Source organism: Dicentrarchus labrax, unplaced genomic scaffold (assembly GCF_905237075.1).
Source record: "Dicentrarchus labrax unplaced genomic scaffold, dlabrax2021, whole genome shotgun sequence".
In the NCBI taxonomy this organism is placed as follows: domain Eukaryota; kingdom Metazoa; phylum Chordata; class Actinopteri; family Moronidae; genus Dicentrarchus; species Dicentrarchus labrax.
The window spans coordinates 18,801,856-18,819,820 of NW_026136708.1; the positions used below are offsets into that span (position 1 = coordinate 18,801,856).

A 17,965-nucleotide genomic window follows, 5' to 3' on the forward strand; every position below is an offset into this window, starting at 1 on the left:
GAAGTCAAAATTTACAGAATGTTTATTTCCACAAAGGGATGGTCATACAATTGAAAATTAAGAATGATTACCAAGGATTACATTGGTATTCTACGCAGGACATTGCAAATTAAAATAACCAAACATTTATTTAAAAAAAAAAAAAGCCAAGGTACCCCCCTCTATTATGCTCTTTGCGTTAGAAACAACTTTTAAAAGAATGCTCGTCTTTGTACAGATAATACATAAGCTCTCACAATGGGATACAAAAATACACGGCTACAATAAGACTGGATACCAGTCCTGTGGCTTTCACTCAAGGTTTTTCACAAAATCCATGGGACAACCGGTTCCGTCTCTCTTCAGTGAACCAGTTCAGTTCTGTCCAAACCTCCTCCCAAAACAGACACACAGACACAAGGACAGATCTAGTCCCAGAGCTTGATTTGTCCATCCCAACCGCAGGTGATGACCTTGGAGGTTTCATGCGGATGCCACAGGGCGCTTATGCACACCTTGTCATGAGCCTTGATCCTGTGGTAAAGCTTGGTGGTCTTCCAATCCCAAATGTTCAGCTTTCCGTCTGCATCTCCTGACACCACATAGCTGGTAGAAAGGAAGAGAGGGAGAGAGATGGAAAGATGAGCAGTTAGCTAAAAATTACTTCTGTTTCCACTTCACCTGCCAAAAGGTGGGAGTCTGTTTTTATTTTTTTTAGTCCAGCCAGGAGTTGCAGTGTTGCCATGGATACAGAAAGGAAGTCAGGGCACCTGCTCATAGACGTGGGTGGTGGTGGTGGTGGTGGGTGAGAAGGGGGGAGAAAACGGGTCTTAATGGGTCTTTTGGCTAAAATTAGAGCGTTGGACTGTCCTAGTTAGCTCTCCTTGTAGAGCTTATATGTTAGATAATATGAAAAGGTTTTCCACAGCTCTTCATCAGGTGGAGACATTTTAGAGGACAGGAGTCGAGCATCTTCATAATGCTTTCTCACAGTGTCTTAAACTGTGAAATAAAGTCATTCTTACTTTTTGTTTTCTTTTGAAACTTTACACTCATTCAGACAGTTCAAACTCTATTTTCAAACAAACATGAGTTCAGAGATTAAATGCAGTGTTTACATCTCTGGCATGATTTCAAAGTAAAAAAAAAAAATGGATCAACTGAAAATCTCTGCTGTGTAATATCGCCTTTTATCAGTAAATTGACAAAAAGTGAAGGCTTACCTCATGTCTGGGGAGAAGTCCACTTGGCAGGCATAGCCAGCCACCATGTGGCCTTTGAAGACTTTCTTCTTGTTCAGTCTGAAGCGGTTTTGGGCTCCAAAGATCAGAATCTGGTTATCCATAGACTGGCATGCTAGCCATTTACCTAGGGTTAGAAACAAGCAAACAGCATGAAGCTAACATGATACAACATGCTAAGATTCTAGTATTATGGCATTGAAAGTATTGGAGATAGAGTACAAACAGACAGCAGACAGCAGCTTGTGTTAGCAGTTATACTTTCAATATGCAAACACATCTAAGCTTTGAAAGGCTGTCACAACAAGTTTAAAAGTGCCTATTAGCTTGCCTCATTAGCATGGTTCTGTATAGCCAAGTTTTTAACAAGCAGACACTAGTATCTTGGATGTGGTATCCTGATGCTGCCTGCCACTGCTCTTAGTATGCGCTAAAGCTGGCAGGCAGTGTAACACTCTGATCTAGTGGGACATCAAGCAGAGTCAAATGTTTTTAACAACAGGTAGAGGGCCATTGATGTAAATATGCCTCAAGGACAGAAATCCATCAAAAAAACAACAACATGTGGACAATTTGAGTTTGAGTGGACGACACTCTGGAAAAGCACGAACTCATCATTCTGCCATCATTAAACTGGACTGATTGAGGCAATTTATGGGAAAATGAAAAGAGGTTTTTCATCAGTGACTGCTCAGTTGAGATCTACTTTACAGAGCGTTTCTGCTACAGCCTCAAAGTCACTACACAGTGATAAGAGGCAGCGCTTCAGTGTCAAAGCATTACACGACTCACCGCACTTCTTGAAAGGAAACATGATGGAAATTATTAATGTGGTATGAGAAGGAGATCTGGTGTTGGTGTGTGTGTGTGTGTGTGTGTGCGTCCTCGCCTTACATCCTCCCTCACAAAACAAATGAAAAAGACACTATTATCCACAAATGTCAAATGCAGTAGGTGCGGGGGAATGACAACAACTTGGCCAATTTCACCGGCGCACTCGGGCTCCGTCTCCTTCCTTAAGATGGCAAGAGAGAGGGGGAGAGGAGAAAGGCTGTGGATGCGGTGCCAAAGGGGGGGCTCGGTGCCATTTAGGCGTGAGAGAAAACTGAATGGTCTCCCACTGAGAACACATTCATTATTCACACGCTGAAGAGAAACAAACCATGTTGGGACAAATAAGAATGCTGCCAAAAGGAAGGAAGAGACTAGGGAGGGCACATGAAAGGGAGAAATCAAAAGAGACAGAGAGGGAAGGAGCAGATGAGGAGAGAAGAGCTGAGTTTGATGGTAGTTGAAGCTGATGGAGTGCAACAGGGAATTCCTGAATCAAACGGAAGAGGTGCATTTGAAGAGGAAGACCACCTGTTAATTCTGGTATTATTTTAGCTGTGTCCTGCTCACTAAACCTGGCTACTGTGACAGTAACTGTCTTCTCCCACTCATATCTGTGGAAACACGTCAACTTACCTGTCCATTAGTAGGTTTATTCTACTTTTGAAGTGCCATCATCTCCCACTGTGTTACACGTCTGCATAATACTCATCAATACTCCGAAGTCCCGATCAGACATCTTTGCCCCCAATCCTAATCTAAGCACTTTTATATTAAGCATAACGCAAATCTTTAATATGGCTAAAGTGTATTTTTTCCCCACAGAGTGCTGCTGCACAGTGCCTACAGCAAGTATTAATTACATACATTAGTAAGGCAATTTAAAAAGGAATAATTTGTTGGAAAATACACTCATTTGCCTTCTTGCTCAGGGTAAGACAAGAAGAGCTATACCACTCTCATATCTATCTGGAAATATCTAGCCTAGATCAGTCTAACGGTAGACAGGGTAGCTATTAGCACCTCTAAAGCTCATTAATTAACACATCATCTTGTTTGTTAAACTTGTACAAAAACTGTAGTGTAAAAATATGAAGTTCTAGTTGTTCTCCTGGTTTGTGCCAGGCTTTTCAAAAAACCTCATGATCACCACAAGACTGTAAGAAGTCTTAACTTTCTTAACTCAGGTGATCTTGCGAGCCCAGGTGCCTCGCAAGGTTATTTTGAAAGAGCCAACAGATATGAGAGTGGTATCAAAATACTCATGTAACTCAGGAAGATAGCCAAGAAGCCATATCCAAAATGTCCAACTATCCCTTTAACAAAATATAGTCTGCATTATAGCTTTCCTTTGACATTTTCCTATAATATTTTATACAATCTCCTACAGTTTTGCATATCATCTGTGAAGGGAGGAGTGCATCTCTTCATCTCAAGCTCGAACATTAACGTCAACAGAGAAATATCACTAGAATAAAGGCAAACAACTGTTTTGTTGCTTTGTTTGTTTTTTTTTCTCTGTCATCACTCGCTGACACATGCTGACATGTCATTAATTGAAACTGCTGGCTGCTGTGCGCTCTACAGTTCATCCCTCACAACACTGAGCATTAAGGAGACGTTATAGTGCTTTAACAGAGCTCAATGGGCTGTTTGTGACAGCTGGCATACCCAGAGCAAACAACCAAACAAAGGATTGGAAATGAATCAGTCTTTCTACAGCCAATAGCTATACATCAAAAATGGCTGGAAGGGGCCCGACCCCGATGTCTGGCTCTGGACATCCCCACACATAAACTTACTGCAATGAACTGAGCCTGCCTTGTTTTATGCTTCTGAGCAATGACCAACACTGGAAGGGATGAATCGACTTCAATCTGGCAATATGGGTTTATGGTCCCCCGAGTCCTCTGTACTGTGTGCTTGACTGTGTGTCTGTGAGTGTTTTGCCATGATTTGACTACTCACCGTTGGGAGACAGTGTCACAGCTGGCATGGAGTGCATACTGGGCTCAGCGATGTACTTGAAGTCCACAGGGATGTCCCTGAAAAAGGAACAAAGCACTGTGAGTACACTTGAAGATGGGTTAAACATTGGATGGGAGAGCAACCTGCGCGCCCCCAAAGCAAGAAGAACTCAAAAGAAAACCATTCATAAACAATGTAGTTTGTCTACCTTTACAGCTGCTTTCGCAATCTCAGAAACGCTTGTTACTGAAGGGAAAAGCGCTCTGGTGAAAAACCAGGCAGGATCGCCATTACAGCTACAGCTTGTAAGTAACTCTATACAATCTGAATGGAGCTTTTGATGCTGCACCGCAGACTGTACCGGCATCCAATTATTTATTAATCCCTTCTTCGCTCTTTTACCCTGCCTCTCTGTTCTTTTATGTTCTGCTATGTCTCTTTGCTTAGCAAGAGCTCGGAAATTGGGCTGTTTGATTGTAAGTGGTCTGGAGATCATTCAAATCTAGTGCCTTGCATGCGACTGCCAGGATTAACTTTTTTTCTTCCATGTATGTATCTGAGACGTGGATGGCTGTATGTAATGTGTCTGCTTTACTTCATGTGTGTTTGCAGTAAATGTTAAAGAGCAATAGCCCTGTTCTCATCTTGTTATCTGCATAATTAAAGTAAAGCCATGTCTCTGTCTCTTTCTGGGATCGGTAACCGCTGGAGCAAAGCGATTCCACCGTGTTCGCACACATACACAAGACCAAAAATGGGCTTTGAAGAACTAAAGACAAGAGTTAAATGGGAAATGCAAACCCTTGTACACATGAAACACTCCTGAATTCATGCAGCAACACACAATAAGACATTAAAGGGGCCCCTGTCTGCAGACAATCCAAGCTAAACTCTGAAGAGATAACAAAGGCGTCACATCTCTTCGTCTGTGCTCCAGATATAACCTGTAAATGCTCTGTCCTCTGGAGAGGAAGAAAGGAAAACATGACAAACAATCTACACTCACTACTGATGTTCTAAATAATAGATTATTGATTGTTGTTTACAGTGTTTCATGTCTATCAAGATAGGGGGAAAAGAAGAAAATAAACTGCATTTTTGTATATTTTATATATGAATCTTAGTTTGTCAGGAATAACATCTGCAGCAAGTTTGAGGTTCAGTTTTGTAATCAGCCTGCAGGAAAAATTTACGGAAAAAGACAATTACTCATTGTTTCTCACTGAGAAGGAAATGAAACAGACCGTCTTTGTTATTTGGAACAAATGTGAAAAGAGGATTTATCAAAACATAATAATTACTACTGACAGTAGTCAACAGCAGTAAATTAACTTTTTTTTCTTGCCACAATTCTGCTTTAGTAAAGTCATTACTGATAGGAAAATATTTACATAATGTTAAACTTGGGTTGGCAGGGGGCTCTCTTAAAAAGGTCAGGAGCATGACTGAAGTCAGTCTGGAAAACTGCAAAAAAAAAAAAACACACACACACACACAAAAGCCTCCATGTTGACAACAAATAAGGGAAACTGAGTATTTTGATGACACGGCAGTTCACTTTCCATCATGTGAGATTTAAACAATGTCCTTTGCTTTGTCTCTGCCTTTTTTTCATCCTTCTCTATCCTATTTTCTGTCAATCCATCATTATCCCAAATGTCCCTCCCTGCTCACGGTCTCATCGCTCTCTGAATGATGTCTTCATGATCAAGAGCTAATTCTCCTTGTTGGCACAGTGCAGCACATTTTATATTGATTGTAATCCTCCTCCTCCTCCTCCTCCTCCTCACCCCCAACACACAGCAACTCTCCGCTCCCTGATGATAAACCTCTGCCACAGATAAAGTAGCCTCCCCAGAAAACTTGTGCGTGTGAAAAACGAGAATAGAATTTGAAACACAAGTGGGCGTTTGTACCTTGATGTGAATGACTTGTAGATTTGCTTCCTCACAATCTTTTCTTACCATCTGACGTTCCCTCACCCTGCCCCTCTTCTGTGCCAGCCTCCGCTTCTATTCTGGAGATATGACACTGTTCTGGTAAATTCAGCCTAATGCTGTAGTGGCAGCTACACAAGGGGGGTTAGCTATAGCTGGGTGCCAGGTGGTATCCGTGGGAGAAAGAGGGACAGTAAAGCTACTCTTTGGCTCAACATACCAGATGCCCATTCGCTCCCACGCTGGAGTAAAAAAGCTCATGGGAGACCCCCTCCCAAACAAGTGTACTTAGTAGACTCTTGGGATATAGTTCTTTCTGCTTTGGGTTGTTCTTTTGACATTTTACATTTTCCTTCAACTCTGACTTAAAGAGTGTGTGAAAATCAAAGTTAATCCCCATCTCTCACACTATGAAGGAAAAAGAAACACTGAAAAGCTCTAACAAGGGGAAAGAAAAACACAGCTACTCAAATCGTCGTTCCTGAATACCCCCCCCAAAAATCCAAAAGAAGCTTCCTTTATCAGCTGGTCTTTACATATTTATTATCTTTGAGCAACAAATACCAGAGTTTGTTTATCACCTAACCCTAACCCCTGCAAGCAACTCTTGAAGGTCTCTGTTGATCGGCCACTGAGCACAAAGACTGCAGTAGGACTATGTATGTATGTATGTATGTAGGAGGGGGGATTTCAAAAAGGAAAATTGATGTTAAAAAGGTCCAGTGTAGCAAAATGTTTGAAACTGCAAACGGCGGTCAATATCAGCTGACCGGTATAAAGGTCGGGCTATAGATTCTGCAGTAGCCCAAAAGGAGTATATGTCATCCGAAATGAGCAAATATAAAATTAAATGAAAATGTTTTTCCCTGTATATAATGCAGAATAAAATGCTTTAGTTTATCCAGAAGATTGAACTGTGGTTTACAATACTGTGGCATGCAGCACAGAGTAAGAGAGAACTCAACTAGAATATTTAACTTAAACATTCTTCAATGAAGTAATTTGTTTAAGCAAACAGCCATTTGAGTACCTTTGCCTAGTCATATCGGTGCACAATCCACATAAAAAAGGTCTATTTTTATTCCAGCCATAGCAGTAATCAGTGAATGTTTCTCTCTATAATCGGTATCAGTCTCAAAAACCCCATATTGCTCAAGCTCCAATAGAAACATGGCGGTTCAACATGACGAACTCCATGGAAGGTGACCCGCGGCATGTGTTGATATAAAAATCTCATTCTAGTGTAACAAAAACATAACGATTCCAGTATTCAGGTGATTATACACTAATGAACATACAGTTATGCATATAATATTCTATTTCTGCTAATAGAGCCACCACACGCAATGTTACACACTGGACCTTTAAACTTTATCTGAACTGCAAGTCATCCCAGCACATCTGCCTTCCAATGATTTCATTTGTGGAACCATTTCCAAAATGTATATTTATTAAAATATACAATTGGCATCGTCAATGTACAATGTTAGCTCCGGGGGGGGAATAAAAACTCCCACTGTAACAGATGCATGTAAAGCAGGCAAACCATGGCAGAGGCTATAACTCAGAGCAGATTAGCAGCTCAGCTGGGTGAACTTTGTCCAAGATAGGGTCGTCTGGAGGTTTGTTGATGTCTACTGTTCTTATTAATGAAAGCAGCAGCGAGAGGTGCAAAAGTTCATCTTGAGAAGGTAGCATGCAATACACTGATGATATGTGTGTTTGTCAAATGTTTTTTTATGAGTCTTATTACAAAAGGTTAGACAAAACACAAAGGCACTTGATGTCAACATGATGCACCTCAATGAGGCTGTATCACGTTAAAAATGGCCCCCAAGCTACCACATCTACTGCATGTTTTAAAATTCTGCTCCTTGTCAGGTTTTATTTTAATTTCTTCAAGCAGCTGCCAAATGCAACCAGTCTTCTGTTACTACGTATTGAGGATTGTGTGCCTTGCTCACGGGTACAGTGCAATCAAATATAAACACTGCTTTTCAGGCTGTAGTCTGTACTTACCACTCCCACACTCGAAGACTCTTGTCATCCGATGTGCTGACGAACCGACGATTCTCATCAACAAAGGTGATGGTGTTGACAGCTCCCAGGTGACGGTCGTACTCCTGAACCACCTCACCTGTCCTGATGTCCCACTGATGGAGAGATACAAAGAAACATAAACAGGTAAACACATTTATTAAATTAAAATAAAGTAGATTATTAAAATGGTTTCACAAAACTCCACAAAACTGGTTTTCCTACTCTTGTGGGGTGCTGATTAATAAAATGATTAAAAATGTTCTTGCTGTAGTGGGAAAAAAACTCATATAGAAGGGTTAAGTAAAATAAAATAAGCAGCAGTGGTGTCATGACAGCGATTACCTATCTAACAGACCTCAGTCTTTAACTTTTTTGGGGGGGAAAACAGTATGCACACATTAAAATGTAAAGGAAAGACAACCACATAGGTTCAGCCCCTGGGCAACAAGCAAACAGGACACACTTCTGTCCAAAAAAGATTTTACATCCAATTCTATTCATGCCCTTTTTCTTTTTTTTTTTTTTTAATCTTAGCCTTCGGCTGCTCACAAGTGCAGCCATCTGTTCTTAAAACCCAGAAGAGAGCTTCATGATTTAATACTAACCCTGATTATTGTGCCAGATATTTTGAGAATGACTGCTGTTTATCTGGACAATTATGGGACAAACTTTGGGCCTGCATTGACATCTTGACACATTTTCAATTAATGATGCCACAGAGAGTAAAATTAAATAAAACCATTCCATATTAATAACTATTAATAAAAAATAAAAAAAACCTCCAACTCCATGAGTATGCATTGTGGGAAATTAATCATAATTTCATTATGTTACTGCCACAAAAATCCAAACTTATATAACTGTAGAGGTTCAGGGTTACTTGTTCTAAAAACTGTATCTGATTGTATGATATCATAGTTATGGATCTCCTACTTTTATCACAGATTGTTCTCTTCCCTTTGCCTCTCTTCCACCTTAATGCTGGCCATGATTAATGACTTGCTCTAGTCCTGTCAGCTGCTGAACCTCTAGCAGCACACAAATACACGTACAGTTCTAGTACTGGAAGATGAGATAGGAGTGTGTTTCATGCTCTTGTGGGTATACACAGAAATTCTCGTGTGCATCTGCTTGGTCAACTGGGAAATACACATAAGGTGATGGTGGGAGCTGAATCGAATCACTTGCAATGCAGCACATGCTAACTTTACCTGAACAATCTTCTTATCTGACATGCCGGCCACAAAAAGGTTCTGTTTGTCCTCGTCTGGGTTGAACTTGACGCAGTATGGTACTTTCCTGTTGGTGAAGCGGGATATACACTGGCCTATGGAGAGAGAGAGGAAGAGGAGTTGAGGGGGGGTGGGTGGGTTGTTAAAAATTAAAAAAGGGACACAGATGGCAGCTTTCACTGCTCTGGTACTAAAGGCAGCAGCAGTTGAGCCATAACATAGAAAATTCTTTGTATTCATTCAGCAGAGGTGAATCACCACAGGAATGATGGTACCACTCCTGCTAGAGCTGAAAGAACAGGAAATTAAACTGACAGCAACACCAAGAGTCCCTTAAGATAAGAACGAAGGCTTTTCACTAACATAATTTAATACAGTGTTTAACTGCAACATGGATAAACCTGGAATAAAATACTAAAATCGTACGCATCTGAAAGAAACTCTGTACTAAACAAACCCACAACAACAAATATGAAAACAAAGGCACCATGTAATTTATCAAGTTGTAACTGTAAATCAACTCCAACAGTATCTAAGTATTTACACGATGTGCCTTCAACCGGGATCATGTTAACAACAAGTGGGGGATTTAACTCGTTTCTGCCCTCTGCTGGATTGGCACTCCTGAGCCGAGAGGGGTGGTAACTGAGATGGATGAGCAGTGGGGAAAGATAACGGGGAACCATAAGGCACCAGTGAGCGCAGGGACCCTAAAACCTGTAAACAGTTCACATAAACACACACAAAAGGAGATCACCTGCTAATCCCCAGTACCAATAAGGATACAAGAGTTAGGCAGCATTTAAAAGTTATATGTCACTTCTTGATATGTGTCTGTCAACTCTACTCTACTCTCTCAAGTTGGTTTCCACAAAGTTCTTCTTTCTTTATTTCTGAGGACACAGTGTGTAGTTTTGTGGACTGTATTATATTTCACATTATACAAGACATCATATTAGGTCTATTTGGAGACTAATGTTAAATTGACCTATATATCAATAGAATATAATAAGAATAATGCCCATCAGAATTACCCAAAGCCCACGTCTTTGTGTCGTTTTCTATTGCAACCAGCAGTTCAAGTCTAAAATATTCAGTTTATTATCACTGAACACAAAGGAAATCAACAATTCTGCAAATCTGAGAAGTTGGAACAAGGGAATGTTTAGTATTTTGCTTAAAATGATTCAAACCATTAATCAAATATCAAATTGGAGTAAAGTAGGCATGTAACTAAATAGTCCATATAAAAGGCCAATGAGAAATAAATCGGCTGAAACGTGTCTTTGACCTTCCAGACACATGCTTGCATGTTCTGTAGAGAAATGTCCGATTCACGCAATTACACAAGGAAGCTGAGGTCTGCACGGTCATTTATTAAATTATTAAATTATCCGATGGCTTACAAGATCGGGGTTATATTAGACTGTGTGTACATGTGTCATATGTCATATGCACTATCTCAGGGATTTAAGTAAAAAAGATATATAAATAAATTAAATAGATTTAAAAAATCGTTATTCTATATTCCGGAGACCTGTGCATTAGCCCTTAACGCCTGCTGAATAAAGAGCTCAATATATAACATGAGCTTTCAGCACCACCCCATACATTACCATTTCTGCTGTTCTCTAATGTCGCCAAGTTCAAGTTCGGCCAGTCAAGTTGTAAAAAGCCTTTGTTTGAACACTTGAGACCAATAATGTTTTGCAGAAGTAATAGATCACCAGTTTGCTTTTTAAAACAGTAATTTCGATGCCGTTTTCAATCTATGGAATAAAACTGATTTCTTGGCATGACTAAGTTTTTAGACTTGCAAATAATCAACGGTCTACATAACTTTTCAGTCTATACGTTTTTAATTATCTTAGAACACAAAAACAAAACAATGCATTTGTTTTAATCACTTAACAGATAATAACCAAACATTATAACATCAGAGTGGGGAGTCAGAGTCAGTGCGTGGTAGCCTACATCCAAGTAAATTGTGCATCAACTTTTACGAAAAAGTTTAAAAATGATGTAAATGTAAACAAAAGGCACACTCTAAAGCTACACAGCCAGCCAGACAAACCCAAACATTGGTAATCTTATCGCCTTCTTGCCGTTTCAACTGCAAAACAGCTGAACTGGTATTGCTGGATTCACTCCGCTGTCAGTGTCTTTAGGCTCACAAGGCTCTGAAGGCTGACTGATAACAGCGCCAAGTGAATCATTTTTAAAACATTAGGCAGCGTCAGCCTCAGGGACCTCAAACCCTTCTCTCTCTGCTTTTCAGCACCACCTTAAATTTTTTTTCACTTTTGTTTATCTATCTTGCTCCACTTGAATGTTTATCCACATGTATAGGGTGAAAGAGGTAGGGCCCAGGTGGACTGGACCAAAAGTAATTTGATGGGAGAGAGGCTGACAGATATAATATCCAACTGCAGTGGGCTATCAGCTCACTCGCCTAGGCCAGTCAGCCACACAGCCCTTTGTTATTTTAAAATGTGGACATTTTGTGTTGCATCGACCCCAATTGACAGAAATTCGTCATAGCTACGGAGAACCTTAATCCCTGTACTATCTAAGAGCGCTGCTGAGATAGAATTTCTTCCCACAGATCATCTGCATTTAAAAGAAACATACTGTGAAAGTGAGATATTCATGAGGGGTACATACACCCTAACAAGCGAGTGTGTGAACAATAGGAAAAGAGTGTGTCGACAACAAAGTGGGAGAGCCTACCTGTCTCAGAGTCCCAGAGTTTGAGGTAGCGGTCATAGGCGGCGCTGAGGAACTGGGTCCCAGTGTTGTTGAAGCAAATGTCTCGCACTGCTTTGCTGTGGCCTAGCATAGGCAGAAGAAATTTACACACATATTACAAACAAATAAACACGCTAGAAAATTTCACTCAGAATGTTCCCCAGTCTTGTTACCAAGTCTCCCCCCAGCTGCCTCCCCTTTGATACCCAATTCATTTGAGGAATGTGAAATCTGGTTAAGGCAAATAAGGGATGTTGAGGAAGAAAGATGATGTAGGCTGTGGGAGACGAAGTAAATGGAATCTTTAAATGAGCTTGGAGAGGAGAGGGGAGGAGAAAGAGAAAAAAAATGACATGCTCCATCTGTCTTTTCAACTGCTCTCCACTTTGTCTTATACTCTTTCTAATCCCAATCTATGCAACCCTTTGGCTCTTTCTCATACAGTGCAGGTGGTGTGAGGTCCCTGTGGGCCCGGAGCACGCTGACGCCTCCCTTGTTAAAACTGGCTTTTATCAGGGCTACACTGTTTCTACGGCGATAACAGAGCCCACTGAGGCTAAGTGCCTGCCTGCTCGCTTGCTCTAACCTGGCTTGCTGGCATACCAAAGGCAGTGCGACTGCTGCAGAAAAGCATTGACGGTGTATGTGTGTGTACAAGGAAAACATAGATACACAAACTACTGAAAAAGAAGGGCACATGTGTCATCAAATATACCCTTAGTCGCAGACTGCATCCATGAAAATACTACTCATTCATGTGCATCTCGAGCTAATATATTAACTGTTCTTTCTGGCTTGATAATTCTGACAAGCTACATGCACTGACAAGCGCAACATAAAGCAATACATTTAGTAGGAGGGAAATAGATAAAAAATGGAAAACCAGCTAAGAAAAACTAATATTTTATATAAAAAGCTGTACTTTATAAAGATCTGAAAGTACAAATATTAAGGAAAACAAATAAATAAAATGTAACCCCTCTGAGAAGAACAAAAAATAAAGAAAACAGAATCATTTATTACACTGTTGTATATACCAGACAGCAGACGATGCACAGCAGCACCAACAACAAAGTGAAAGCCTAATATGCTCTCCAAAACATAGCTGTATTTTTAACACTCCTCTGATGAAAAACATAATTAACACCATCATCTGCAGCTCTGCCCCACAGCCAGTCACTCTCTGTCAGTTTATTCACTCCTAAACTGTGTTCTCTCTTTCTGTACACCAACTCCTCTCCGTGTCTTGTGCCTCCCTTGCCCCTTGCTCCCTGGGCTGCTGAATTATGCATATTTCGGTGAAGGAGCTGACAAGCAGAACCCCGGCTGCAAACAATCTCTATTCAGACAGTGTGCTGCCTCTAGGAAGAGTGTAAGAGTGACCTGCACGCCATTAGTCTACAACCCCCAGACTCAATCTAGTCCAAAAAAATATAAAAAATAATTCCCCACACTTTCTCTCAACGGTCAGCAGACGTGTCATTAGTGCTCCAGTAATGCTGAGTTCACAGTCTGTCACTGCTGTACATTTCCCAAAAGGTTGCATGAATTCAGACCTTGAGCACATTTCACGTCAGCATGTTTGCAGATGATCCATTGTTGTCTATAAATATTTTGTTACCATTTTCATACCATGATTTATTTACATTTATCAAAGTTTACCATATCACGATTTAAGGTGGCTTACCAATAAATGTGCGGACACATCTCCTCTCGCCATACACCTCCCACAGCTGTGGAGAGAAGGAGATTAAACTACAAGTGAGCCCCAACACTACATTAAAATAAACCAGCAGAAAAACAATCAAATGAAAATGAAATTGATTAATTCATAAGCTTGTGCAATGTTTTTATGGCATCGTACTATGATTGTTTACCTTAATCTTACAGTCCATGGAGCTGGAGAGCAGTAGATGACCAGAGCTGGGAAACAGTCGGATACCGCTGACACCCTGGAAAATATACAGAGAAAATGATATGTATCTGACCTTATTCTTCTTATTTAGCGTATGCTGTGAGAGAGTAAGTGAGGCACAATTTGGACATGGCCAGGCTACTGATATTAAATAATTGGAAACATCAGCTGAATTATAATGCAACCAGGGCAGATAGAGTGTGTGCAGGCCGTGCTGCCTCTGTAATAGTTGAATAGAAATTATGATGACTTTCAAGTTACCAAACTTCAAAAATGTCACAAAACTTTGGTGACACCATATGGGCCACCCTCCATCTATTATCTTGACATCAGCACTTCAATGTGCTTATTATCTTTTCAAACCTCTTTGTACTTCAAATTAGACTCTGAAGGCTGTAACTTCCTGCATAAAGCGGATAGAAGCCAATTTAAAACTTGAGTGATTTCTCTCTCCCTGAAGCATACTGGCAGATCTAAAGCTTGAATGACATCTTTCTTGGAATAACCCAGTGTTTGCCTTTATATTTGAATTATAAAGACGGTGTTTTGAATGAGAAAGAATAATCTTGGATACGTCTGGGACACGGTACTCGTATATGACCGTGTTATAATTCTATTCGAAAGTACCCAGGAGGTTTTTACTGAATGCCTCAGAAAGTATTACAAGGACTGCATAATGGAATTTTCTTGCCACGTATAAACAGACACATGTGACACTGCTCCCGTTTTGCATTTCAGAATTATTCTGAAACAACACTAGAATACTAGAACTTACTATAAGCAAAGCCTACACAGACAATACCTAAAGCTGCTAGATTGTTTTTAACTGATGAACAATTGATCCATGTCCATTCCCACTGACCTTGGTGTGTCCAGACCAGACATGAATCTGTTTCTTAGGCAAGTAACACTTGTCTGGAGCATCTGCAGAACGCAGGTTGATGCCCACATCCTGTGGGACGTGGAGGTAGGACCTGCCCTGGTAATCGTACATCTCTTTAACTGGGGGGAGAACAAAAATAAGCAAAATGTCATATAAAAAAGTCCTACAGCATTTGGATACATATTTTTAAATGGACTGGAGGGTAATTTGCCCATGGCATTTTTCTCCTATGTTTCTTTTGCAATTAAATCCCAAAAGCAGCAAGGACACCTGTGGTTCCAGAGACAAGAGTCTAAACACAGTGTCATAACTGGATGTAAATTAGATGTATAATTCCATGGCAACTGGGAAAATGTTATCTGCAGAGGAAGAATGTGTGATTCAATCAAACTCAATTTCAATTTTAAAGCATAAATAGACAAGAGGTTCTTTAAGAATGAAGGTTAAATCTCTAAAGACTCACTCCACTCCGCTCTCAATACAAAAAAATAAAATAAATCACTGTCATTCAAACGTTTCAATTAGAGAGGGCCACAGTACCATGGAGAATGGTCTTCTCCTCAGCAGGAGCCTCTTCCTCGTTCCTTCCCTTCTTCTGCCTCTTTGCTGTGATCTCATCCAGCTCTTTCTGCTCATCCTGTAGGATAAGATTAATCACAACCCCATAAATACCAAACAGATTTGTTCAGGGATAAAGTGCTGAAGAAGACAGACGGACCAAAATGAAGGCAGTTTTCTTGTGTGCATGCGGGGTAAAGGGGATTAGTTCTCCCTGAGAGCCGAGGGTTGTGTGGGTGGGTGGGGTCAGGCGGCCACTGCTAAACAGCATGTGTCCCACTATGTGTCTCATTTTATAAAGCTTTTAGGGGTGAATTATTTGCATCATGTTTTATTGTAAAAAGACATGAATACAAAGGCCTTATTTTGCTGATTTACATCAGCCAAAAAACCTCAAATACATCAACCATAGATTAAACTGATTTGTGATAGCCAGAGTATCTATCACATTGCCAAACATTCAATCTTCCTGTCTAAACTTTGGGGTGGCTGTGTTTTCTTGCCTTAACATTAAATAGGAAGTCAGTTAATTATGTGGAGAAGTGACAATCTAAAACACTCTATTTTTATAGTAAATGTTGAACATTACCTCTGATGGCTTGGCCACATCTTTCTCATCTGCATATTTCGCCCATGGTCCAAGGAAGCTGTCGATCTCCTCTGCCTCTCCACCTTTGACCTTTTTCCTTTTCTCTGACTTCTTAGGCCCGCTCTCAAACACAGTTAGCCCTGAAGGAAGAATCACATGGCCATATGATTTTGATTCTCCCTTAAACAATACTTCACACAACAGAAGATGTACTACATAAAGTCTGGCTTATACAGTCATATGCCAACAAACACACACACAAAAAAATACAGTGTGATAAATGATTACCTTTATTTTTCTCAGCCTCATCCACTGCACCAATGTAGCTACTAGTGCATACCTGGTGTGTGTCAACAGACGGATCTAAAGCATAACCTATAAGCAGAACAGAGAGAAAAAAAAAGGTCATTAAAATTCAAACAGGGTCAATACATTGCACACATCATTTAAACCCACCACAGAGGTCACAGACAAGCTTACCATAGGTGGCGAAGGTCCTCCTTTCCTGTTCAAACATGAAGTCGTTGAGGTGGGCAGGTTCTGCATAGCCAGATAACATGTTCCTGGGGGCGGCCATCTGCTGGCTTTTAAATGGGTTCATTGGCCCAAACTAAGAGGAAGCAATACAAAATCATTATATTAAATTAAACTTTTATGGACCCTCACAAGAAGCAACTCTTTTGGCATGGCCCTTCTGTTTAGTTTATATTTCATAAGCATGATATTAATAACATCAGAGTGTCTTTATTTAGGTAAAAGTCGTTACTATGGATTATTGTGATACCAGATTACTCATAATGGGAATTAGCGGCATTAGAGCAGCCGAGCCACATAAACCATGACACAGAAAGACATTAGGACACTTGAAGAGGTAGGTAAGAAACAAAAAAAACACTAATTTATAAACAAGAAACAACTAAAGAATGTGAGATCAATAATAACAAATGTTGTAATTCACGTAATTTAGTATGTAGTATTTAAATTAGAACTATATCACATATGTTTGAGCAAATACCTCAACAGTAAACAAATATGATCATTAGTATTGTGGGTAAGATGATCAGGCAGCTGGAGACATTTATAAGCTGTATATAAATATTACAACAAACAAAATGAATATTACTCATGATCTACTATCCTATGTATTAAACCCAGCTCTAGATAATACAAAACTTACCTCTGGTGCAAACATGGTTTCATATGTCGGGTTGTAAGTGACTTCTTTCAGTGACGGGTCCAGATGTGTGCCAGTTTCAACAGCCTCCTAAAATGAAGACAAACCAGCAAACGCGCTCATTTATTTACTGGAGATAAAACACCCAACAACTGCTGGCTGGTGTATCAAATGAGAGTATTAGAAAGGTAAAACACAACAACATAAAACTAGTTAGTTTACATCCTCCGGCTCGACACTCACTGTTTCCCGCTTGTTTAACAGTAATCGATTTTAAGTCGTGAGCTAACGATAGCTAGCCTGGTTAGCTTACCTTAACGGCGACCTCGGGAGCAGAATTGAGGAGAGCCAAAGACATCGTTTGTCCGGACTGCAGAGGTTTAAGGTGCGCTGTAGCGTCCGGGCTCACTGGGTCCACTTTCTCGACACTGGTATTGGATTCCGACTCATTTTCTGAATCAGAATCGCTACCGTACGAAACGAGGGAAGCTATGGCAGCGGACATCTTGGATGTTGTGAATTCGCCGGATGCAGGAGGGCGGGACTTCCGTTCTGTTGTGACGAAGTAAAAAAATAAAAGAAAAATAAAAGAAAAATAAAAGAAAAATAAAATAACATTTTTTTTTAAATCTTCATGATTTGCATCCGGAATATGACAATGAAAGACAATATATAATATCTACACTTTAATTTGATATGTTTAAAAAGACAACAATGCAGCAGTTAAACAACATTTGTAAAAACAACAACAACAAACAAAAAAAAAACTATTAATTGATCAAAAGCAAAAAATTAATTGGCAGATATTTTAATAATCGACTATTTAATCTTTTTTGAAACATCTTCTGCTTCCCGCTTTATCTTCTTTAT

General features: G+C 40.1%; 1 protein-coding gene across 1 annotated transcript; it reads right to left on the bottom strand.

The window, feature by feature from the left end:
- Nucleotides 1-4: 4 nt before the first annotated feature.
- On the bottom strand, nt 5-17,629 carry cdc40 (cell division cycle 40 homolog (S. cerevisiae)). The gene is made up of 15 exons (XM_051408445.1): nt 17,409-17,629; nt 17,099-17,185; nt 16,402-16,531; nt 16,210-16,296; nt 15,922-16,061; nt 15,315-15,411; nt 14,754-14,893; nt 13,854-13,928; nt 13,664-13,709; nt 11,959-12,060; nt 9,208-9,323; nt 7,976-8,109; nt 4,020-4,096; nt 1,203-1,347; nt 5-585 (listed from the first exon to the last, which is right to left on the bottom strand). Exons 1-15 carry the CDS (start codon nt 17,598-17,600, stop codon nt 408-410), a joined length of 1,746 nt encoding a protein of 581 aa, XP_051264405.1. The 5' UTR covers nt 17,601-17,629; the 3' UTR covers nt 5-407.
- Nucleotides 17,630-17,965: the final 336 nt, after the last annotated feature.

Excerpts from the sequence above, each read along its gene's own strand:
- cdc40 (XM_051408445.1), bottom strand. The coding sequence starts at position 17,600 with ATGTCCGCTGCCATAGCTTCCCTCGTTTCGTACGGTAGCGATTCTGAT. Across the intron at positions 16,532-17,098 it reads AAACCATGTTTGCACCAGAG|TTTGGGCCAATGAACCCATT; the intron begins GTAAGTTTTGTA and ends GCTTCCTCTTAG. Across the intron at positions 12,061-13,663 it reads ATGTGTCCGCACATTTATTG|GCCACAGCAAAGCAGTGCGA; the intron begins GTAAGCCACCTT and ends TGCCTATGCTAG.